This window comes from Echiichthys vipera, assembly GCF_963691815.1.
Source record: "Echiichthys vipera genome assembly, chromosome: 20".
Lineage (NCBI taxonomy): Eukaryota > Metazoa > Chordata > Actinopteri > Perciformes > Trachinidae > Echiichthys > Echiichthys vipera.
The window spans coordinates 17,501-42,500 of NC_139845.1; the positions used below are offsets into that span (position 1 = coordinate 17,501).

General features: G+C 50.7%; 1 protein-coding gene across 1 annotated transcript in view; it reads right to left on the reverse strand.

Moving 5' to 3' along the window:
• stab2 (stabilin 2) overlaps window positions 1-25,000 on the reverse strand; it is a gene marked incomplete at its 3' end in the record, with an annotated part of 49,506 nt that overhangs the window by 17,096 nt on the left and 7,410 nt on the right. Inside the window, exons 6-30 of the mRNA XM_083935035.1 lie at window positions 19,749-19,844; window positions 18,646-18,768; window positions 18,240-18,436; window positions 17,879-18,006; window positions 17,672-17,805; window positions 16,896-16,975; window positions 16,646-16,795; window positions 15,631-15,774; window positions 13,954-14,016; window positions 13,554-13,670; window positions 13,424-13,477; window positions 13,262-13,342; window positions 12,919-13,071; window positions 11,031-11,090; window positions 8,772-8,873; window positions 8,568-8,654; window positions 7,482-7,593; window positions 7,207-7,387; window positions 6,968-7,061; window positions 5,879-6,037; window positions 5,679-5,774; window positions 5,447-5,539; window positions 1,584-1,631; window positions 889-1,022; window positions 701-803 (exon numbers count right to left, since the gene is read on the reverse strand). Coding sequence (XP_083791161.1) covers window positions 701-803; window positions 889-1,022; window positions 1,584-1,631; window positions 5,447-5,539; window positions 5,679-5,774; window positions 5,879-6,037; window positions 6,968-7,061; window positions 7,207-7,387; window positions 7,482-7,593; window positions 8,568-8,654; window positions 8,772-8,873; window positions 11,031-11,090; window positions 12,919-13,071; window positions 13,262-13,342; window positions 13,424-13,477; window positions 13,554-13,670; window positions 13,954-14,016; window positions 15,631-15,774; window positions 16,646-16,795; window positions 16,896-16,975; window positions 17,672-17,805; window positions 17,879-18,006; window positions 18,240-18,436; window positions 18,646-18,768; window positions 19,749-19,844 — 2,789 coding nt within the window. The remainder of the gene's footprint in view (window positions 1-700; window positions 804-888; window positions 1,023-1,583; window positions 1,632-5,446; window positions 5,540-5,678; window positions 5,775-5,878; window positions 6,038-6,967; window positions 7,062-7,206; window positions 7,388-7,481; window positions 7,594-8,567; window positions 8,655-8,771; window positions 8,874-11,030; window positions 11,091-12,918; window positions 13,072-13,261; window positions 13,343-13,423; window positions 13,478-13,553; window positions 13,671-13,953; window positions 14,017-15,630; window positions 15,775-16,645; window positions 16,796-16,895; window positions 16,976-17,671; window positions 17,806-17,878; window positions 18,007-18,239; window positions 18,437-18,645; window positions 18,769-19,748; window positions 19,845-25,000) is intronic.

Below are 25,000 nucleotides of genomic sequence, written 5' to 3' on the forward strand. Positions count from 1 at the left end.
CTATCACCTCATTGGCTGTTGAAACAGGAAGTGTTTGGGTACAGACAGTAAACTATCACCTCATTGGCTGTTGAAACAGGAAGTGTTTGGGTACAGACAGTAAACTATCACCTCATTGGCTGTTGAAACAGGAAGTGTTTGGGTACAGATTGTAAACTATCACCTCATTGGCTGTTGAAACAGGAAGTGTTTGGGTAAAGACAGTAAACTATCTCCTCATTGGCTGTTGAAACAGGAAGTGTTTGGGTACAGACAGTAAACTATCACCTCATTGGCTGTTGAAACAGGAAGTGTTGTTGAAACAGGAAGTGTTTGGGTAAAGACAGTAAACTATCTCCTCATTGGCTGATGAAACAGGAAGTGTTTGGGTACAGACAGTAAACTATCTCCTCATTGGCTGATGAAACAGGAAGTGTTTGGGTACAGACAGTAAACCTTCACCTCATTGGCTGTTGAAACAGGAAGTGTTTGGGTACAGACAGTAAACTATCACCTCATTGGCTGTTGAAACAGGAAGTGTTTGGGGAAAGACAGTAAACTATCACCTCATTGGCTGTTGAAACAGGAAGTGTTTGGGGAAAGACAGTAAACTATCACCTCATTGGCTGTTGAAACAGGAAGTGTTCTGGTACAGACAGTAAACTATCACCTCATTGGCTGTTGAAACAGGAAGTGTTGGGTACAGACAGTGAACCTTCACCTCATTGGCTGTTGAAACAGGAAGTGCAGTGTTGAGGAGGGAGGTCAGAGAGGAAGTGCTGCTCAGCCGGGACAGAGGGAAGGTTCCTGGGACGATGTGATTCCTGTGACACGGATCACGAGCGTTAAAACTCAAACATCATCATAAAAACATGTGACTGTGATAAGAGCGAGGGGGCGGAGCTTCACCTGACGAGGCTCGGCAGGTTTCCCCTCGCCGTCCAGAACTTCCTGTCGTCCGGAGACATCTGAGCGACGGCGGCTGAAGACGGAACCAGGAGGGTGAAGTTCTGATCCGACAGGGACCAGGACAGACCGGAGTCCTGGGTCACACACACACACACACACACACACACACACACACACACACACACACACACACACACACACACACACACACACACACACACACACACACACACACACACACACACACACACACACACACACACACACACACACACACACACACACACACACACACACACACACACACACGCACACGCACACACGCGCACACAGACACACACACACACGCGCACACAGACACAGACACACACACACACACACACGCACGCGCGCACACACACACACACACACACACAGACACACACACACACACACACACACACACACACACACACACACACACACACACACACACACACACACACACACACACACACACACACACACACACACACACACACACACACACACACACACACAGACACAGACAGACACACACACACACACACAGACACACACACACACACACACACACACACACACACACACACACACACACACACACACACACACACACTTATCATTCATGTGTCTTTGATTTACTCTTTATGTTTCAGATCAGCTGAGATTCTCACCGTGGTCCACGTGGAGAAGTCTGAGGCGTCTGGCAGAGCAGCGAGTACCTGAAGGCATCAGGAGAACACATGTGTTAAAGTGTCCTCTAGGAGCATAAACGTGTGCTAAAGTGTCCTCTAGGAGCATAAACGTGTGCTAAAGTGTCCTCTAGGAGCATAAACGTGTGCTAAAGTGTCCTCTAGGAGCATAAACGTGTGCTAAAGTGTCCTCTAGGAGCATAAACGTGTGTTAAAGTGTCCTCTAGGAGCATAAACGTGTGTTAAAGTGTCCTCTAGGAGCATAAACGTGTGTTAAAGTGTCCTCTAGGAGCATAAACGTGTGTTAAAGTGTCCTCTAGGAGCCAAACGTGTGTTAAAGTGAACTCTAGGAGCACAAACGTGTGTTAAAGTGTCCTCTAGGAGCATAAACGTGTGTTAAAGTGTCCTCTAGGAGCAAAAACGTGTGCTAAAGTGTCCTCTAGGAGCATAAACGTGTGTTAAAGTGTCCTCTAGGAGCAAAAACGTGTGCTAAAGTGTCCTCTAGGAGCATAAAGGTGTGCTAAAGTGTCCTCTAGGAGCATAAACGTGTGTTAAAGTGTCCTCTAGGAGCATAAACGTGTGCTAAAGTGTCCTCTAGGAGCATAAACGTGTGCTAAAGTGTCCTCTAGGAGCATAAACGTGTGTTAAAGTGTCCTCTAGGAGCATAAACGTGTGTTAAAGTGTCCTCTAGGAGCATAAACGTGTGTTAAAGTGTCCTCTAGGAGCATAAACGTGTGTTAAAGTGTCCTCTAGGAGCCAAACGTGTGTTAAAGTGAACTCTAGGAGCACAAACGTGTGTTAAAGTGTCCTCTAGGAGCATAAACGTGTGTTAAAGTGTCCTCTAGGAGCAAAAACGTGTGCTAAAGTGTCCTCTAGGAGCATAAACGTGTGTTAAAGTGTCCTCTAGGAGCAAAAACGTGTGCTAAAGTGTCCTCTAGGAGCATAAAGGTGTGCTAAAGTGTCCTCTAGGAGCATAAACGTGTGTTAAAGTGTCCTCTAGGAGCATAAACGTGTGCTAAAGTGTCCTCTAGGAGCATAAACGTGTGTTAAAGTGTCCTCTAGGAGCATAAACGTGTGTTAAAGTGTCCTCTAGGAGCATAAACGTGTTAAAGTGAACTCTAGGAGCATAAACGTGTGTTAAAGTGTCCTCTAGGAGCCTAAACGTGTGTTAAAGTGTCCTCTAGGAGCATAAACGTGTGTTAAAGTGTCCTCTAGGAGCATAAAGGTGTGCTAAAGTGTCCTCTAGGAGCATAAACGTGTGTTAAAGTGTCCTCTAGGAGCATAAACGTGTGTTAAAGTGTCCTCTAGGAGCATAAACGTGTGTTAAAGTGTCCTCTAGGAGCATAAACGTGTGCTAAAGTGTCCTCTAGGAGCATAAACGTGTGTTAAAGTGTCCTCTAGGAGCATAAACGTGTGCTAAAGTGTCCTCTAGGAGCATAAACGTGTGCTAAAGTGTCCTCTAGGAGCATAAACGTGTGTTAAAGTGTCCTAAGAGCATAAACGTGTGTTAAAGTGTCCTCTAGGAGCATAAACGTGTGTTAAAGTGTCCTAAGAGCATAAACGTGTGCTAAAGTGTCCTCTAGGAGCATAAACGTGTGTTAAAGTGTCCTCTAGGAGCATAAACGTGTGCTAAAGTGTCCTCTAGGAGCATAAACGTGTGCTAAAGTGTCCTCTAGGAGCATAAACGTGTGTTAAAGTGTCCTCTAGGAGCATAAACGTGTGTTAAAGTGTCCTCTAGGAGCCTAAACGTGTGCTAAAGTGTCCTCTTGGAGCATAAACGTGTGTTAAAGTGTCCTCTAGGAGCATAAACGTGTGTTAAAGTGTCCTCTAGGAGCATAAACGTGTGCTAAAGTGTCCTCTAGGAACATAAACGTGTGTTAAAGTGTACTCTAGGAGCATAAACGTGTGTTAAAGTGTCCTCTAGGAGCATAAACGTGTGCTAAAGTGTCCTCTAGGAGCCTAAACGTGTGTTAAAGTGTCCTCTAAGAGCATAAACGTGTGCTAAAGTGTCCTCTAGGAGCATAAACGTGTGCTAAAGTGTCCTCTAGGAGCATAAACGTGTGCTAAAGTGTCCTCTAGGAGCATAAACGTGTGCTAAAGTGTCCTCTAGGAGCATAAACGTGTGCTAAAGTGTCCTCTAGGAGCATAAACGTGTGTTAAAGTGTCCTCTAGGAGCATAAACGTGTGCTAAAGTGTCCTCTAGGAACATAAACGTGTGTTAAAGTGTACTCTAGGAGCATAAACGTGTGTTAAAGTGTCCTCTAGGAGCATAAACGTGTGTTAAAGTGTCCTCTAGGAGCATAAACGTGTGTTAAAGTGTCCTCTAGGAGACTAAACGTGTGTTAAAGTGTCCTAGGAGCATAAACGTGTGTTAAAGTGTCCTCTAGGAGCATAAACGTGTGCTAAAGTGTCCTCTAGGAGCATAAACGTGTGCTAAAGTGTCCTCTAGGAGCATAAACGTGTGTTAAAGTGTCCTCTAGGAGCATAAACCTGTGTTAAAGTGTCCTCTAGGAGCATAAACGTGTGCTAAAGTGTCCTCTAGGAGCATAAACGTGTGCTAAAGTGTCCTCTAGGAGCTAAACGTGTGCTAAAGTGAACTCTAGGAGCATAAACGTGTGCTAAAGTGTCCTCTAGGAGCATAAACGTGTGCTAAAGTGAACTCTAGGAGCATAAACGTGTGTTAAAGTGTCCTCTAGGAGCATAAACGTGTGTTAAAGTGTCCTCTAAGAGCATAAACGTGTGTTAAAGTGTCCTCTAGGAGCATAAACGTGTGTTAAAGTGTCCTCTAGGAGCATAAACGTGTGCTAAAGTGAACTCTAGGAGCATGAACGTGTGTTAAAGTGTCCTCTAGGAGCATAAACGTGTGTTAAAGTGTCCTCTAGGAGCATAAACCTGTGTTAAAGTGTCCTCTAGGAGCATAAACGTGTGTTAAAGTGTCCTCTAGGAGCATAAATGTGTGCTAAAGTGTCCTCTAGGAGCCTAAACGTGTGTTAAAGTGTCCTCTAGGTGCATAAACGTGTGCTAAAGTGTCCTCTAGGAGCATAAACGTGTGTTAAAGTGTCCTCTAGGAGCATAAACGTGTGCTAAAGTGTCCTCTAGGAGCATAAACGTGTGCTAAAGTGTCCTCTAGGAGCATAAACGTGTGTTAAAGTGTCCTCTAGGAGCATAAATGTGTGTTAAAGTGTCCTCTAGGAGCATAAACGTGTGCTAAAGTGTCCTCTAGGAGCATAAACGTGTTAAAGTGTCCTCTAGGAGCATAAACGTGTGTTAAAGTGTCCTCTAGGAGCATAAACGTGTTAAAGTGTCCTCTAGGAGCATAAACGTGTGTTAAAGTGTCCTCTAGGAGCATAAACGTGTTAAAGTGTCCTCTAGGAGCATAAACGTGTGTTAAAGTGTCCTCTAGGAGCATAAACGTGTGTTAAAGTGTCCTAAGAGCATAAACGTGTGTTAAAGTGTCCTCTAGGAGCATAAACGTGTGTTAAAGTGTCCTCTAGGAGCATAAACGTGTGCTAAAGTGTCCTCTAGGAGCATAAACGTGTGCTAAAGTGTCCTCTAGGAGCATAAACGTGTGTTAAAGTGTCCTCTAGGAGCATAAACGTGTGTTAAAGTGTCCTCTAGGAGCATAAACGTGTGTTAAAGTGTCCTCTAGGAGCATAAACGTGTGTTAAAGTGTCCTCTAGGAGCATAAACGTGTGCTAAAGTGTCCTCTAGGAGCATAAACGTGTGCTAAAGTGTCCTCTAGGAGCATAAACGTGTGTTAAAGTGTCCTCTAGGAGCATAAACGTGTGCTAAAGTGTCCTCTAGGAGCATAAACATGTGTTAAAGTGAACTCTAGGAGCTCTCACCTGCAGAACCGTCCCGTAACACATGTGTCCGTCTCCAACGTAGCCGTCGTCACAGACACACGTCCACTGAGAGGAGAGCAGGCGGCAGCTGGCCTGCACACACACACACACACACACACACACACACACACACACACACACACACACACACACACACACACACACAGCTCTGTTCAGACCTGGTCCTGGTCCTGGTTCTGGTCCAGGACCGGATCAGAGGGGGGGGACTCACCAGGTGGTGGCAGCCTCGGCCCACAGACACACACTGGTCCACGGGTTCACACTGGCGCCCGCTGCCTCTGTAGCCGGCGTTACACAGGCAGGCGCTCTGCAGGACATGACATCACACTTCCTGTTAGATATGACATCATGTGCACAGAGACGCAGTTCTCTTCTTCTATGGTGGGTGTGGCTCAGGTGCGCGGGCGTCACCTGTCCCGGGCCCACGTAGATGCAGGTGGCGTTGGCGTGGCAACGTCCTCCGTCAGCAGCGGCGCAGTTGTTGATCGGCTGACACTCGTCTCCGTCCGTCCTCCACCCGATCAGACACCGACACGCGTGCGTCCCCCGACCCGTCCTGAAGCATTCAGCCTGCAGACGGACGGACAGACGGACAGACACACAGCAGTGAGGACAGACAGACAGCAGTGAGGACAGACAGACAGACAGACAGACAGACAGACAGACAGACAGCAGTGAGGACAGACAGCAGTGAGGACAGACAGCAGTGAGGACAGACGGACAGACAGACGGACGGACAGACGGACAGACAGACAGACAGACAGACGGACAGACGGACAGACAGACAGACAGACAGACGGACAGACAGACGGACAGACAGACAGACAGCAGTGAGGACAGACAGACAGACGGACGGACAGCAGTGAGGACAGACAGACAGACAGACGGACAGACAGACAGACAGACAGACAGACAGACGGACAGACAGACAGACAGCAGTGAGGACAGACAGACAGACAGACAGACAGCAGTGAGGACAGACAGACAGACAGACAGACAGACGGACAGACAGACAGACAGACAGACAGACAGACAGACGGACAGACAGACAGACAGCAGTGAGGACAGACAGACAGACAGACAGACAGACGGACAGACAGACAGACAGACAGACAGACAGACAGACAGACAGACAGACAGACAGCAGTGAGGACAGACAGACAGACAGACAGACAGACGGACAGACAGACAGACGGACAGACAGACAGACAGACAGACAGACAGACAGCAGTGAGGACAGACAGACAGACGGACGGACAGACAGACAGACAGACAGACAGACAGACAGACGGACAGACAGACAGACAGACAGACAGACGGACAGACAGACAGACAGACAGACAGACAGACAGACAGACGGACAGACAGACAGACAGCAGTGAGGACAGACAGACAGACAGACAGCAGTGAGGACAGACAGACGGACAGACAGACAGACAGACAGACAGACAGCAGTGAGGACAGACAGACGGACGGCAGCCTGTGATTGGTCGGACTCACGTTGGCGCTGCAGCCTCCGCGCTGAGGCGGAGCACAGGGGTCCGACTCCACACAGGTGAGGCCGTCGCCTTGGTAACCAGGTTTACAGACGCACCTGAGACACACACAGCATCGAACAACGATTCAAACAGTGGTTCAGCCCGCTGGGCCACAGGGACGTAACGTTACAGACAGCTGGGCTCAGGGGGCCCCTCCTGTGTAAAGGGGGACCCGGGCAGCACCGGTCCAGGTGGACTCACCTGGTGGAGCCCTGGCTGAAGTCGCAGTCTGCGTGGGCGTGGCAGAACTGGGCCACGGCGCCGCACGCCGCCGTCCTGCGGTCGCAGAGCCGCCCGGTGAAGCCCGACACGCAGGAGTCGGGTCTGCAGCGCCCGTCTGAGTCCGGGCGGTTGTCGCACTGTCCGTGGACACAGGGACACGCTGAGGACACAGGGAGCGCCGTCATCATGACATCACAGCGACCACGATGATGTCACAGGAAACAGGAAACAGGAAACAGGAAACCCACACTCACGTCTGTCACAGTTGGGTCCAAACGTGTCTGAGGCGGCGCAGAAGTGACAGCGAGAGCCGCCGAAGGTCGGCTCGCACAGACACGAGCCGTTCCCCCCGACGCCGTCCACACACTGAAACAAGGACCGTTAAGTTCCTCCACACACTGAAACAAGGACCGTTAAGTTCCTCCACACACTGAAACAAGGACCGTTAAGTTCCTCCACACACTGAAACAAGGACCGTTAAGTTCCCCCACACACTGAAACAAGGACCGTTAAGTTCCCCCACACACTGAAACAAGGACCGTTAAGTTCCCCCACACACTGAAACAAGGACCGTTAAGTTCCTCCACACACTGAAACAAGGACCATTAAGTTCCTCCACACACTGAAACAAGGACCGTTAAAGTTCCTCCAGACACTGAAACAAGGACCGTTAAAGTTCCTCCACACACTGAAACAAGGACCGTTAAAGTTCCTCCACACACTGAAACAAGGACCGTTAAGTTCCTCCACACACTGAAACAAGGACCGTTAAAGTTCCTCCACACACTGAAACAAGGACCGTTAAGTTCCTCCACACACTGAAACAAGGACCGTTAAAGTTCCTCCACACACTGAAACGAGGACCGTTAAAGTTCCTCCACACACTGAAACAAGGACCGTTAAGTTCCTCCACACACTGAAACGAGGACCGTTAAAGTTCCTCCACACACTGAAACGAGGACCGTTAAGTTCCTCCACACACTGAAACAAGGACCGTTAAAGTTCCTCCAGACACTGAAACAAGGACCGTTAAGTTCTTCCACACGCTTAAACAAGGACCGTTAAGTTCCTCCAGACACTGAAACAAGGACCATTAAAGTTCCTCCACACACTGAAACGAGGACCGTTAAGTTCCTCTAGACACTGAAACAAGGACCGTTAAAGTTCCTCCACACACTGAAACGAGGACCGTTAAGTTCCTCTAGACACTGAAACAAGGACCGTTAAGTTCCTCCAGACACTGAAACAAAGACCCTTAAAGTTCCTCCAGACACTGAAACAAAGACCCCTAAATTTGACACTTAAACAGCAGAGACACTTAATGGTCGTGTGGGCCTCACCCGCCCGTGTCCGGAGCACGGCGCCCGGTGCCCCCCCGGGCAGGGTCGGCAGTCCGGACCGTAGAAGCCTGGGCAGCACGCCGGAGTCTGAGGACACACAAACACCTGTTACGCTCATGCCCCGCCTCTTCCTGTCTCCTTCACTGTGATTGGCTCGTGCTCCTGTCTCCTTCACTGTGATTGGCTCGTGTTCCTGTCACTCACCGTGACGGTGGTGTTGCAGAGCGGCGAGCAGCCCGTGGACGGGATGCTGATCGCCGGTCGACCGAGGGTCAGAAGGTAAACGCATCCGAAGGTGGAGGAGCCCTGAACCGTGAAGAGACGCAGCGTCAGACACGTGACAGGAAGTGAGGCGCAGAGAGGAAGTGAGGCCAGACAGGAAGTGAAGCCAGAGAGGAAGTGAAGCCAGAGAGGAAGTGAAGCGCAGAGAGGAAGTGAGGCCAGACAGGAAGTGAGGCGCAGACAGGAAGTGAGGTGCAGAGAGGAAGTGAAGCGCAGAGAGGAAGTGAGGCCAGACAGGAAGTGAGGCGCAGACAGGAAGTGAGGTGCAGAGAGGAAGTGAAGCGCAGAGAGGAAGTGAAGCCAGAGAGGAAGTGAAGCGCAGAGAGGAAGTGAAGCCAGAGAGGAAGTGAAGCCAGAGAGGAAGTGAGGCGCAGAGAGGAAGTGAAGCCAGAGAGCAAGTGAAGCCAGAGAGGAAGTGAGGCCAGAGAGGAAGTGAAGCCAGAGAGGAAGTGAAGCCAGAGAGGAAGTGAAGCGCAGAGAGGAAGTGAAGCCAGAGAGGAAGTGAGGCGCAGAGAGGAAGTGAAGCCAGACAGGAAGTGAAGCCAGAGAGGAAGTGAAGCCAGAGAGGAAGTGAAGCCAGAGAGGAAGTGAAGCCAGAGAGCAAGTGAAGCCAGAGAGGAAGTGAGGCGCAAACAGGAAGTGAGGCCAGACCGGAAGTGAAGCCAGAGAGGAAGTGAAGCCAGAGAGGAAGTGAAGCCAGAGAGGAAGTGAAGCCAGAGAGGAAGTGAAGCCAGAGAGGAAGTGAGGCGCAAACAGGAAGTGAGGCCAGACAGGAAGTGAAGCCAGAGAGGAAGTGAAGCCAGAGAGGAAGTGAAGCCAGAGAGGAAGTGAAGCCAGACAGGAAGTGAAGCCAGACAAGAAGTGAAGCCAGAGAGGAAGTGAAGCGCAGAGAGGAAGTGAAGCCAGAGAGGAAGTGAAGCCAGAGAGGAAGTGAGGCCAGAGAGGAAGTGAAGCCAGAGAGGAAGTGAAGCCAGAGAGGAAGTGAGGCGCAAACAGGAAGTGAAGCTAGAGAGGAAGTGAAGCTAGAGAGGAAGTGAAGCGCAGAGAGGAAGTGAAGCCAGACAGGAAGTGAAGCCAGAGAGGAAGTGAGGCCAGAGAGGAAGTGAAGCCAGACAGGAAGTGAAGCCAGAGAGGAAGTGAGGCCAGAGAGGAAGTGAAGCCAGAGAGGAAGTGAGGCGCAGAGAGGAAGTGAAGCCAGAGAGGAAGTGAAGCCAGAGAGGAAGTGAAGCCAGAGAGGAAGTGAAGCCAGAGAGGAAGTGAAGCCTGAGAGGAAGTGAAGCCAGACAGGAAGTGAAGCGCCGAGAGGAAGTGAAGCCAGAGAGGAAGTGAGGCGCAGAGAGGAAGTGAAGCCAGACAGGAAGTGAAGCGCAGAGAGGAAGTGAAGCCAGAGAGGAAGTGAAGCCAGAGAGGAAGTGAAGCCAGACAGGAAGTGAAGCCAGAGAGGAAGTGAAGCCAGAGAGGAAGTGAGGCGCAGAGAGGAAGTGAAGCCTGAGAGGAAGTGAAGCCTCAGAGGAAGTGAAGCCTGAGAGGAAGTGAAGCCAGACAGGAAGTGAAGCGCAGAGAGGAAGTGAAGCGCAGAGAGGAAGTGAGGCGCAGAGAGGAAGTGAAGCCAGACAGGAAGTGAAGCCACAGAGGAAGTGAAGCCAGAGAGGAAGTGAAGCGCAGAGAGGAAGTGAAGAGAGAGAGAGGAAGTGAAGTGCAGAGAGGAAGTGAAGCCAGACAGGAAGTGAGGCGCAGAGAGGAAGTGAAGCCAGAGAGGAAGTGAAGCCAGAGAGGAAGTGATGAGAGAGAGGAAGTGAGGCGCAAACAGGAAGTGAGGCCAGAGAGGAAGTAAAGCCAGATAGGAAGTGATGAGAGAGAGGAAGTGAAGCCAGACAGGAAGTGAAGCCAGAGAGGAAGTGAAGCCAGACAGGAAGTGAAGCGCAGAGAGGAAGTGAAGCCAGAGAGGAAGTGATGAGAGAGAGGAAGTGAAGCGCAGAGAGGAAGTGAAGCCTGAGAGGAAGTGAAGCCAGACAGGAAGTGAAGCGCAGAGAGGAAGTGAAGCCAGAGAGGAAGTGAAGTGCAGAGAGGAAGTGAAGCCAGAGAGGAAGTGATGAGAGAGAGGAAGTGAAGCGCAGAGAAGAAGTGATGAGAGAGAGGAAGTGAAGCCAGACAGGAAGTGAAGAGCGTGAGACCTCTTACCGTGAAAACGCCCGTGGAGCACGGCGACAGTTTGACTCTGGAGCAGCTGACGCACGTTCCCTGTAACCAATGAGATGTTAGCGCTGTAACCAATGAGCTGTTAGCATCATAACCAATGAGATGTTAGCGCTGTAACCAATGAGATGTTAGCATCATAACCAATGAGATGTTAGCGCTGTAACCAATGAGATGTTAGCGCTGTAACCAATGAGATGTTAGCATCATAACCAATGAGATGTTAGCATCATAACCAATGAGATGTTAGCGCTGTAACCAATGAGATGTTAGCGCTATAACCAATGAGATGTTAGCGCTGTAACCAATGAGATGTTAGCATCATAACCAATGAGATGTTAGCGCTGTAACCAATGAGATGTTAGCGCTATAACCAATGAGATGTTAGCGCTGTAACCAATGAGATGTTGGCGCTGTAACCAATGAGATGTTAGCGCTGTAACCAATGAGATGTTAGCGCTGTAACCAATGAGATGTTAGCGCTGTAACCAATGAGATGTTGGCGCTGTAACCAATGAGATGTTAGCGCTGTAACCAATGAGATGTTAGCGCTGTAACCAATGAGATGTTAGCGCTGTAACCAATGAGATGTTAGCGCTGTAACCAATGAGATGTTAGCGCTGTAACCAATGAGATGTTAGCGCTGTAACCAATGAGATGTTAGCACTATAACCAATGAGATGTTAGCGCCGTAACCAATGAGATGTTAGCGCTGTAACCAATGAGATGTTAGCATCATAACCAATGAGATGTTAGCGCTGTAACCAATGAGATGTTAGCACTATAACCAATGAGATGTTAGCATCATAACCAATGAGATGTTAGCGCCGTAACCAATGAGATGTTAGCGCTGTAACCAATGAGATGTTAGCGCTGTAACCAATGAGATGTTAGCATCATAACCAATGAGATGTTAGCGCTGTAACCAATGAGATGTTAGCGCTGTAACCAATGAGATGTTAGCGCTGTAACCAATGAGATGTTAGCGCTGTAACAATGAGATGTTAGCGCTGTAACCAATGAGATGTTAGCATCATAACCAATGAGATGTTAGCATCATAACCAATGAGATGTTAGCATCATAACCAATGAGATGTTAGCACTGTAACCAATGAGATGTTAGCATCATAACCAATGAGATGTTAGCACTGTAACCAATGAGATGTTAGCGCTGTAACCAATGAGATGTTAGCGCTGTAAACCAATGAGATGTTAGCGCTGTAACCAATGAGGATGTTAGCACTATAACCAATGAGATGTTAGCGCTGTAACCAATGAGATGTTAGCATCATAACCAATGAGATGTTAGCGCTGTAACCAATGAGATGTTAGCGCTGTAACCAATGAGATGTTAGCATCATAACCAATGAGATGTTAGCATCATAACCAATGAGATGTTAGCGCTGTAACCAATGAGATGTTAGCGCTGTAACCAATGAGATGTTAGCGCTGTAACCAATGAGATGTTAGCGCTGTAACCAATGAGATGTTAGCGCTGTAACCAATGAGATGTTAGCGCTATAACCAATGAGATGTTAGCGCTGTAACCAATGAGATGTTAGCGCTGTAACCAATGAGATGTTAGCGCTGTAACCAATGAGATGTTAGCGCTGTAACCAATGAGATGTTAGCATCATAACCAATGAGATGTTAGCGCTGTAACCAATGAGATGTTAGCATCATAACCAATGAGATGTTAGCGCTGTAACCAATGAGATGTTAGCGCTGTAACCAATGAGATGTTAGCGCTGTAACCAATGAGATGTTAGCGCTGTAACCAATGAGATGTTAGCGCTGTAACCAATGAGATGTTAGCGCTGTAACCAATGACATGTTAGCAGAAATATGACGTAGCGTCTCCGTGGAAACACACCTTGATGATCTTGCTCTCGGTGATGTCACACCTGTGGGGCAGCACGGGTTCGATGGAGGGCGGAGTCAAAACGCCATCCAGCACGTAGAGGCGGCCATTTTTAGCTTCCACCGCCGCCTCGAGCACCGCGGCTCCGTTCACCAAGATCTGACCCTGAACCAGAGGAAGAGAGAGAGCGTCAAGCTACGGACAGAGAGAGAGAGAGGGGGGGGGGGGGGGGGATGAGGAGAGAGAGAGAGGGGGGGGGGGGAGAGAGGGGGGGGCGAGAGAGAGAGAGAGAGAGAGAGAGGGGGGGGGGCGAGAGAGAGAGAGAGAGACAGAGAGGGGGGGGGGTTGAACTCACGTTGGATGTGATGTTCAGGGTCAGCACCTGATTGGCCATCGTGGTGATTCTGGTCGTGGAGACGGCGTCAAAGACGTCAAGCTGCAGAGACACGAGCGCGTGATGAGGTCAAAGGTTATAGAATATGTTTTATAGATATTTATGATGTGAGGTCCGACTCACCGCGGAGGACGGGACGACGTGGTTCCGGAGCAGCTCCACCAGCTTGTTGTGACCCTTCAGAATAAAAGCTTTGTTAACGGGGTTTGAACCGGGGTTTGAATGACGGCGTGTCCCTGAGCGGGTCTCTTACCTCAGCGCTGCTCAGGTGCTGCAGGTGACCCTCGGGCATCGAACCGAAGGCCGAGCTGCTGGGAGCAAAGACGGTGATTGGCCCCGGGAGGTCCAGGACGGACGCCAGGTGGGCGCTCTGCAGAGAGAGGACGTCACTGTCACTTTAAAACTTTAAACAGTCTGGGTTCTGGACCTGGACCTGGACCTGGACCTGGACCTGGACCTGGTCCTGGACCTGGTCCTGGTCCTGGACCTGAACCTGGTCCTGGACCTGGTCCTGGTCCTGGTCCTGGTGCTGGTCCTGGACCTGGTCCTGGTCCTGGTCCTGGTCCTGAACCTGGACCTGGACCTAGTTCTGGACCTGGACCTGGACCTGGTCCTGGTCCTGGTCCTGGACCCGGCAGAAGAGACGGACTCACCTCCAGTAGAGTCTTGAACTGGTCGAATTTGCCGTAGTCAGAAACGATCTTCATCAGATTTTCCTGAGGAAACAAAGACGTCAGAATACGAGTGTTTGCAGATGATGCAGGTGTTTCTGTCAGACCCAAGAACCGGACCCCCTAACCCTGACCCTGACCCTGACCCCCTGACCCTGACCCTGACCCCCCCAACCCTGACCCCCTGACCCCCTGACCCCCTGACCCCCTGACCCTGACCCTGACCCCCTGACCCTGACCCTGACCCCCCCAACCCTGACCCCCTGACCCCCTGACCCCCTGACCCTGACCCTGACCCCCTGACCCTGACCCCCTAACCCTGACCCCCTGACCCTGACCCCCTAACCCTGACCCTGACCCCCCCAACCCTGACCCCCTGACCCCCTGACCCCCTGACCCTGACCCTGACCCCCTGACCCTGACCCCCTAACCCTGACCCCCTGACCCTGACCCTAACCCTGACCCTAACCCTGACCCTGACCCTGACCCCCTGACCCCCCAACCCTGACCCTGACCCTGACCCCCTGACCCCCTGACCCCCTAACCCCCTAACCCTGACCCTGACCCCCTAACCCTGACCCTGACCCTGACCCTAACCCTGACCCCCTAACCCTAACCCTGACCCCCTAACCCTGACCCTGACCCTAACCCTAACCCTGACCCTGACCCTGACCCTGACCCTAACCCTAACCCTAACCCTAACCCTAACCCTGACCCCCTAACCCTAACCCTGACCCCCTAACCCTAACCCTGACCCTGACCCTGACCCTGACCCTAACCCTAACCCTAACCCTAACCCTAATCCTAACCCTAACCCTAACCCTAACCCTGACCCTGACCCTGACCCTAACCCTAACCCTAACCCTAATCCTAACCCTAACCCTAACCCTAACCCTGACCCTGACCCTAACCCTAACCCTAACCCTAACCCTAACCCTGACCCTGACCCTAACCCTAACCCTGACCCTGACCCTGACCCTAACCCTGACCCCCTGACCCTGACCCCCTAACCCTGACCCCCTGACCCTGACCCTAACCCTAACCCTAACCCTGACCCCCTAACCCTGACCCTGACCCTAACCCTAACCCTGACCCTGACCCTGACCCTGACCCTAACCCTAACCCTAACCCTAACCCTAACCCTAACCCTAACCCTGACCCCCTAATCCTAACCCTAACCCTAACCCTAACCCTGACCCTGACCCTGACCCTAACCCTAACCCTGACCCTAACCCTAACCCTAACCCTAACCCTAACCCTAACCCTAACCCTAACCCTAACCCTAACCCTAATCCTAACCCTAACCCTAACCCTAACCCTAACCCTAACCCCTAACCCTAACCCTAACCCTAACCCTAACCCTAACCCTAACCCTAACCCTGACCCTGACCCTAACCCTGACCCTGACCCTAACCCTAACCCTAACCCTGACCCTGACCCTAACCCTAACCCTAACCCCTAACCCTAACCCTGACCCTGACCCTAACCCTGACCCCCTAACCCTAACCCTGACCCCCTGACCCTGACCCTAAGAACCTTCTTCATATCTAAGCTGTTGAAGCGTTCGAGGCACTGTGACTAAAACGGTTCCAGCCTCAGAGCCGTAGAGGAGCCCGTGGGTCTGATGCCGCAGTAAGAGTCCTGATGACGGGGACTCACCGCGGGCTCGCTCTCCACCATGGGCGCCACGCTGTCCATCAGCTTGTTGATGACGTGGATGATCCCGTTGGACGCCACCACGTCGGCCTGGACGATCACGCCCTTCTTCCTGCTGCCATGGATACGGACTTTGGTCAGAGCGTCCTGGACGACGGACGCAGAAGAGACACAGTCAGGGATCGAACCGCCGGTTTTTAACATGTAAGTGTTTCTCTTTAGTTTCTGCGTTTAAAAGATTCAATAACGTTAAAATATTCAAACTGACTGAGACACGAACTCAAAACTACACTCTCCCCAAAGCAACTGGACCAGGACCAGGACCAGGACCCGGACCAGGACCAGGACCAGGATCAGGACCAGGACCAGGCTGGGACTGGACCAGGACCAGGACCAGGACCAGGCTGGGACTGGACCAGGACCAGGACCAGGCTGGGACTGGACCAGGCTGGGACTGGACCATGACCAGGACCAGGACCAGGACCAGGCTGGGACTGGACCAGGACCAGGACCAGGACCAGGACCAGGACCAGGACCAGGACCAGGCTGGAACTGGACCAACGACTGTCACTCTAACGACGGAGCACAAAGGGTTCCAGTGACATCATCGACCTGTGAGAGGTTAAAGACCTGGATCTCACACCAGGACCAGGACCAGTCCCAGTCTGGTCCTGGTCCTGGTCCTGGTCCAGTCCCAGCCTGGTCCTGGTCCTGGTCCTGGTCCAGTCCCAACCTGGTCCTGGTCCTGGTCCAGTCCCAGCCTGGTCCTGGTCCTGGTCCTGGTCCAGTCCCAGCCCCAGCCTGGTCCTGGTCCTGGTCCAGTCCCAGCCTGGTCCTGGTCCTGGTCCTGGTCCAGTCCCAGCCTGGTCCTGGTCCTGGTCCTGGTCCTGGTCCAGTCCCAGCCTGGTCCTGGTCCTGGTCCTGGTCCTGGTGAAACGTCTTCCTGACACAGAACCAGGTCCAGCTGCTTTGAGGAGAACCAGGACCTGGACCTGAGTTCTCTCGTTGCCCGGCTCACCCCCTCTGAAGTGTCGACCTCAGCAGATTTTCCAGTCAAAGTGAAGAAGACGTCGCTTTTCTTGAGCGAGTCGAACGACATCTGTCCGGCCACCAGGTGCATCTTACACAGGTACCTGGCTTTGGACGCGTCCGCCATCAGGGTCCTCACCTGCTCACACACACACACACACACACACACACAACATGAGACCCGCTCACACACACACACACACAAGTCCGGCTCTCTAACACGCGGACCGGCACCTTACCGAAGTTCCCCTGAAGCCTTTGTTGATGGGGACGAACAAAGTGAAGGGACCCAGGTTCTGCAGAGACCAGGAGAGAGACCCTGGAACCACACACACACACACACACACACACACACACACACACACACACACACACACACACACACACACACACACACACACACACACACACACACACACACACACACACACACACACACACACACACACACACACACAGTTATGAATAATTAGGGGCGTGGCCTCTTGAGTGACAGCTAGCCTCGGGCCCTCACTTCTCCTCGGAGGCTAGTTGTCAGGATTAGCATCATTAGCATGCTAACAGTAGCATGCTAACTCCCTTATCTGGACCTGAACTAAGGTCATTCGTGTGGTGGTGTTTCCATAGTAACAAGATGGTTTAGGAACACACAGTGTTAGCGTTAGCTCTGTTATGCTAATCAAATAGCCTTGAATCCAGCCTGCTGTCTCTGACACAGACACCAGATGCTAATGCTAATGCTAATGTGGAGCAGCGGAGGATTGGGGCCGTGAGGGTGGGTGCAGAGACCCCCCTGCCCCCCCCCCCCCCAGTCCCAGAAAAGAATCTCAGCGTTGACTCTCACTCCCGTTTATCTAGTAGCGTGTGGTGTTAGCCTAGCTCCCGGGCGGTGGAGCTAATGTGGCTAATTCAAATGTACGTACGCCCCTCCCCCCAACGTCACATACATGCCCCTTTATGGTCAGAGGAAAAGAGGCGGAGTCAGAGTCTGACAGACGGAGAATCATCGTCGTACCGAACAGCGTGATGGCGTTGCTCAGCTGGCCGCTCCACTGACCCCCGGGCTCCGTGTTCAGACTGTTCAGGCGCTGGATCACGTTGCCGTAACACACCTTACCGTTACCAAGGTAACCCTGGAGACAGGTGCACCTGAGGGACAGACATGGTTAAAGCACCGGCACGTTCAGCGGCTGCAGCTGTGACGGTAAAGACAGACACTGACTCCACTCGTCCCGGGCCCACGGTGCTGCAGTTGGCGTTCTTGTGACAGGAACCAGGTCTGCAGGACTCCTTCAGGGCGCAGCCGCCGTCCGGCACGGGTTCGAAACCAGGAAGACACTCGCAGTGAGACTGAAACGCAGCAGGGACACAGAGGTGAGGTCCAGGAGCCGCTGCTGCCCCCTACGGGCTGCTGCACTCATGAACACGTCTGCGATATGTGACAGAGAATCAACCCCTGGTCCTGATCCTGGTCCTGGTCTCAGTCCTGGTCCTGGTCCTGGTCCCGGTCCTGATCCCGGTCCTGGTCCTGGTCCTGGTCCTGGACTCTCTGTCTGATCCTGTTACTGAATCTATTTGCTCACCTTCCCCGGGCCGTCGTAGACGCAGCGCTCCGTCCCGGCGGCGCAGCCTCCCTGTTGGGTCTGACACGGATCGACGGCCATGCAGACTCGTCCGTCCCCGCTGTAACCATGGTTACAGGCGCAGAGGTGCTGGTTGGGACCGGTGTGGACGCAGGAAGCCTGGACATGACAGACCCGCTGCAGACACGGGTTTATGGCTGAGGACACAGACATGGCAACCGTCTTACACCCGGTCACTGGGACACGCTGCTAGCATCAGAGCTAACGTGCTAAAGACCAGCACCGATCAAACCAGGCGACCGCAGCGAGAACGAACATTAATTAACATTAATGAACATTTATATATTTATATATTTATATATTTATATCATATCTAATATTCATGAACGTTGATGAATGAACTCACGTGAACACTCGTCTCCTGATCTCTGGTGACCAGGGAGACACTGACACAGCAGCTGCTCCGTCAGAGCGTCTTCCATACAACGAGAGTTCTGAGGACAGCTGAGCGACGCACACGCAGGGGACTCTGCAACACAACAACAACACAACAACAACACAACACAGCTGAGCGACGCACACGCAGGAGACTCTGCAACACAACAACAACACAACAACAACACAACAACAACACAACACAGGTGAGCGACGCACACGCAGGAGACTCTGCAACACAACAACAACACAACAACAACACAACACAGGTGAGCGACGCACACGCAGGGGACTCTGCAACACAACAACAACACAACAACAACACAACAACAACACAACACAGGTGAGCGACGCACACGCAGGGGACTCTGCAACACAACAACAACACAACAACAACACAACAACACAGGTGAGAGACGCACACGCAGGGGACTCTGCAACACAACAACAACACAACAACAACACAACAACACAGGTGAGCGACGCACACGCAGGGGACTCTGCAACACAACAACAACAACACAACAACAACACAACAACAACACAACACAGGTGAGCGACGCACACGCAGGAGACTCTGCAACACAACAACAACACAACAACAACACAACAACACAACACAGGTGAGAGACGCACACGCAGGAGACTCTGCAACACAACAACACAACAACAACACAACAACAACACAACACAGGTGAGAGACGCACACGCAGGAGACTCTGCAACACAACAACAACACAACAACAACACAACACAACAACACAGGTGAGAGACGCACACGCAGGGGACTCTGCAACACAACAACAACAACAACAACACAACACAGCTGAGCGACGCACACGCAGGAGACTCTGCAACACAACAACAACACAACACAACACAGGTGTTAGCACAGGTATTAGCCCAGGTGTTAGCCCAGGTGTTAGCCCAGCTGTTAGCCCAGGTGTTAGCCCAGCTGTTAGCACAGGTGCTAGCACAGGTGACTAAAACACAGCACAGGTGTTAGCTCAGGTGTTAGCCCAGCTGTTAGCACAGGTGCTAGCACAGGTGTTAGCACAGGTACGTCGGACTGACCCTGGTCACAGTTTGGACCTTTGTATCCAGAGAAACAGGTGCAGCGTCCGTCCCCTTTGAGTCCAGAGTCACACAGACCGTGGACACAGGAGCACACTGAAACCACAGAAGAAGAACATTCAGCGTAAAGACTGAAACCACAGAAGAAGAACATTCAGCGTAAAGACTGAAACCACAGAAGAAGAACAACAACAACTCAGTGCAGGGGTAGAAACCACAGAAGAAGAAGAACTCAGCGTAAAGACTGAAACCACAGAAGAAGAACATTCAGCGTAAAGACTGAAACCACAGAAGAAGAAGAACAACAACTCAGTGCAGGGGTAGAAACCACAGAAGAAGAAGAACTCAGCACAGGGACAGAAACCAAGAAGAAGAACTCAGCATAAAGACTGAAACCACAGAAGAAGAACAACAACCACTAAGTGCAGGGACTGAAACCACAGAAGAAGAACAACAACCACTAAGTGCAGGGACTGAAACCACAGAAGAAGAACTCAGTGTAGAGACAGACACCACAGAAGAAGAACTCAGTGCAGGGACTGAAACCACAGAAGAAGAACTCAGTGCAGAGACAGACACCACAGAAGAAGAACTCAGTGTAGAGACAGACACCACAGAAGAAGAACTCCGTGCAGAGACAGACACCACGGAAGAAGAAGAACTCAGTGCAGAGACAGACACCACAGAAGAAGAACTCAGTGCAGAGACAGACACCACAGAAGAAGAACTCAGTGTAGAGACAGACACCACAGAAGAAGAACTCAGTGCAGAGACAGACACCACAGAAGAAGAACTCAGTGTAGAGACAGACACCACAGAAGAAGAACTCAGTGCAGAGACAGACACCACAGAAGAAGAACTCAGTGTAGAGACAGACACCACAGAAGAAGAAGAACTCAGTGCAGAGACAGACACCACAGAAGAAGAACTCAGTGCAGAGACAGACACCACAGAAGAAGAAGAACTCAGTGTAGAGACAGACACCACAGAAGAAGAACTCAGTGCAGAGACAGACACCACAGAAGAAGAACAACAACCACTAAGTGCAGGGACTGAAACCACAGAAGAAGAACTCAGTGCAGAGACAGACACCACAGAAGAAGAACTCAGCATAAAGACTGAAACCACAGAAGAAGAACTCAGTGTAGAGACAGACACCACAGAAGAAGAACTCAGTGCAGAGACAGACACCACAGAAGAAGAACTCAGTGCAGAGACAGACACCACGGAAGAAGAAGAACTCAGTGCAGAGACAGACACCACAGAAGAAGAACTCAGTGCAGAGACAGACACCACAGAAGAAGAACTCATTGTAGAGACAGACACCACAGAAGAAGAACTCAGTGCAGAGACAGACACCACAGAAGAAGAACTCAGTGTAGAGACAGACACCACAGAAGAAGAACTCAGTGCAGAGACAGACACCACAGAAGAAGAACTCAGTGTAGAGACAGACACCACAGAAGAAGAAGAACTCAGTGCAGAGACAGACACCACAGAAGAAGAACTCAGTGCAGAGACAGACACCACAGAAGAAGAAGAACTCAGTGTAGAGACAGACACCACAGAAGAAGAACTCAGTGCAGAGACAGACACCACAGAAGAAGAACTCAGTGCAGAGACAGACACCACAGAAGAAGAACTCAGTGCAGAGACAGACACCACAGAAGAAGAACTCAGTGCAGGGACTGAAACCACAGAAGAAGAACTCAGTGCAGAGACAGACACCACAGAAGAAGAACTCAGTGTAGAGACAGACACCACAGAAGAAGAACTCAGTGCAGAGACAGACACCACAGAAGAAGAACTCAGTGCAGAGACAGACACCACAGAAGAAGAAGAACTCAGTGTAGAGACAGACACCACAGAAGAAGAACTCAGTGCAGAGACAGACACCACAGAAGAAGAACTCAGTGCAGAGACAGACACCACAGAAGAAGAACTCAGTGTAGAGACAGACACCACAGAAGAAGAACTCAGTGTAGAGACAGACACCACAGAAGAAGAACTCAGTGTAGAGACAGACACCACAGAAGAAGAACTCAGTGTAGAGACAGACACCACAGAAGAAGAACTCAGTGTAGAGACAGACACCACAGAAGAAGAACTCAGTGCAGAGACAGACACCACAGAAGAAGAACTCAGTGTAGAGACAGACACCACAGAAGAAGAACTCAGTGTAGAGACAGACACCACAGAAGAAGAACTCAGTGCAGAGACAGACACCACAGAAGAAGAACTCAGTGCAGAGACAGACACCACAGAAGAAGAACTCAGTGTAGAGACAGACACCACAGAAGAAGAACTCAGTGTAGAGACAGACACCGCAGAAGAAGAAGAACTCAGTGTAGAGACAGACACCACAGAAGAAGAACTCAGTGTAGAGACAGACACCACAGAAGAAGAACTCAGTGCAGAGACAGACACCACAGAAGAAGAACTCAGTGTAGAGACAGACACCACAGAAGAAGAACTCAGTGTAGAGACAGACACCACAGAAGAAGAACTCAGTGCAGAGACAGACACCACAGAAGAAGAAGAACTCAGTGCAGAGACAGACACCACAGAAGAAGAACTCAGTGTAGAGACAGACACCACAGAAGAAGAACTCAGTGCAGAGACAGACACCACAGAAGAAGAACTCAGTGCAGAGACAGACACCACAGAAGAAGAACTCAGTGTAGAGACAGACACCACAGAAGAAGAACTCAGTGTAGAGACAGACACCACAGAAGAAGAACTCAGTGCAGAGACAGACACCACAGAAGAAGAACTCAGTGTAGAGACAGACACCACAGAAGAAGAACTCAGTGCAGAGACAGACACCACAGAAGAAGAACTCAGTGCAGAGACAGACACCACAGAAGAAGAACTCAGTGCAGAGACAGACACCACAGAAGAAGAACTCAGTGCAGAGACAGACACCACAGAAGAAGAAGAACTCAGTGCAGAGACAGACACCACAGAAGAAGAACTCAGTGCAGAGACAGACACCACAGAAGAAGAACTCAGTGCAGAGACAGACACCACAGAAGAAGAACTCAGTGTAGAGACAGACACCACAGAAGAAGAACTCAGTGCAGAGACAGACACCACAGAAGAAGAACTCAGTGTAGAGACAGACACCACAGAAGAAGAACTCAGTGCAGAGACAGACACCACAGAAGAAGAACTCAGTGCAGAGACAGACACCACAGAAGAAGAACTCAGTGCAGAGACAGACACCACAGAAGAAGAACTCAGTGCAGAGACAGACACCACAGAAGAAGAACTCAGTGCAGAGACAGACACCACAGAAGAAGAACTCAGTGTAGAGACAGACACCACAGAAGAAGAAGAACTCAGTGTAGAGACAGACACCACAGAAGAAGAACTCAGTGTAGAGACAGACACCGCAGAAGAAGAAGAACTCAGTGTAGAGACAGACACCACAGAAGAAGAAGAACTCAGTGCAGAGACAGACACCACAGAAGAAGAAGAACTCAGTGTAGAGACAGACACCGCAGAAGAAGAAGAACTCAGTGTAGAGACAGACACCGCAGAAGAAGAAGAACTCAGTGTAGAGACAGACACCGCAGAAGAAGAAGAACTCAGTGTAGAGACAGACACCACAGAAGAAGAACTCAGTGTAGAGACAGACACCACAGAAGAAGAACTCAGTGCAGAGACAGACACCACAGAACAAGAACTCAGTGTAGAGACAGACACCACAGAAGAAGAACTCAGTGCAGAGACAGACACCACAGAAGAAGAACTCAGTGCAGAGACAGACACCACAGAAGAAGAACTCAGTGCAGAGACAGACACCACAGAAGAAGAACTCAGTGCAGAGACAGACACCACAGAAGAAGAACTCAGTGCAGAGACAGACACCACAGAAGAAGAAGAACTCAGTGCAGAGACAGACACCACAGAAGAAGAACTCAGTGCAGAGACAGACACCACAGAAGAAGAACTCAGTGCAGAGGGAGACACCACAGAAGAAGAACTCAGTGCAGAGACAGACACCACAGAAGAAGAACTCAGTGCAGAGACAGACACCACAGAAGAAGAACTCAGTGCAGAGACAGACACCACAGAAGAAGAACTCAGTGCAGAGACAGACACCACAGAAGAAGAACTCAGTGTAGAGACAGACACCACAGAAGAAGAACTCAGTGCAGAGACAGACACCACAGAAGAAGAACTCAGTGTAGAGACAGACACCACAGAAGAAGAAGAACTCAGTGTAGAGACAGACACCACAGAAGAAGAACTCAGTGTAGAGACAGACACCGCAGAAGAAGAAGAACTCAGTGTAGAGACAGACACCACAGAAGAAGAACTCAGTGTAGAGACAGACACCACAGAAGAAGAACTCAGTGCAGAGACAGACACCACAGAAGAAGAACTCAGTGTAGAGACAGACACCACAGAAGAAGAACTCAGTGCAGAGACAGACACCACAGAAGAAGAACTCAGTGTAGAGACAGACACCACAGAAGAAGAACTCAGTGCAGAGACAGACACCACAGAAGAAGAACTCAGTGTAGAGACAGACACCACAGAAGAAGAACTCAGTGCAGAGACAGACACCACAGAAGAAGAACTCAGTGCAGAGACAGACACCACAGAAGAAGAACTCAGTGCAGAGACAGACACCACAGAAGAAGAACTCAGTGCAGAGACAGACACCACAGAAGAAGAAGAACTCAGTGCAGAGACAGACACCACAGAAGAAGAACTCAGTGCAGAGACAGACACCACAGAAGAAGAACTCAGTGCAGAGACAGACACCACAGAAGAAGAACTCAGTGCAGGGACAGACACCACAGAAGAAGAACTCAGTGTAGAGACAGACACCACAGAAGAAGAACTCAGTGCAGAGACAGACACCACAGAAGAAGAACTCAGTGCAGAGACAGACACCACAGAAGAAGAACTCAGTGTAGAGACAGACACCACAGAAGAAGAAGAACTCAGTGTAGAGACAGACACCACAGAAGAAGAACTCAGTGTAGAGACAGACACCGCAGAAGAAGAAGAACTCAGTGTAGAGACAGACACCACAGAAGAAGAAGAACTCAGTGCAGAGACAGACACCACAGAAGAAGAAGAACTCAGTGTAGAGACAGACACCGCAGAAGAAGAAGAACTCAGTGTAGAGACAGACACCGCAGAAGAAGAAGAACTCAGTGTAGAGACAGACACCGCAGAAGAAGAAGAACTCAGTGCAGAGACAGACACCACAGAACAAGAACTCAGTGTAGAGA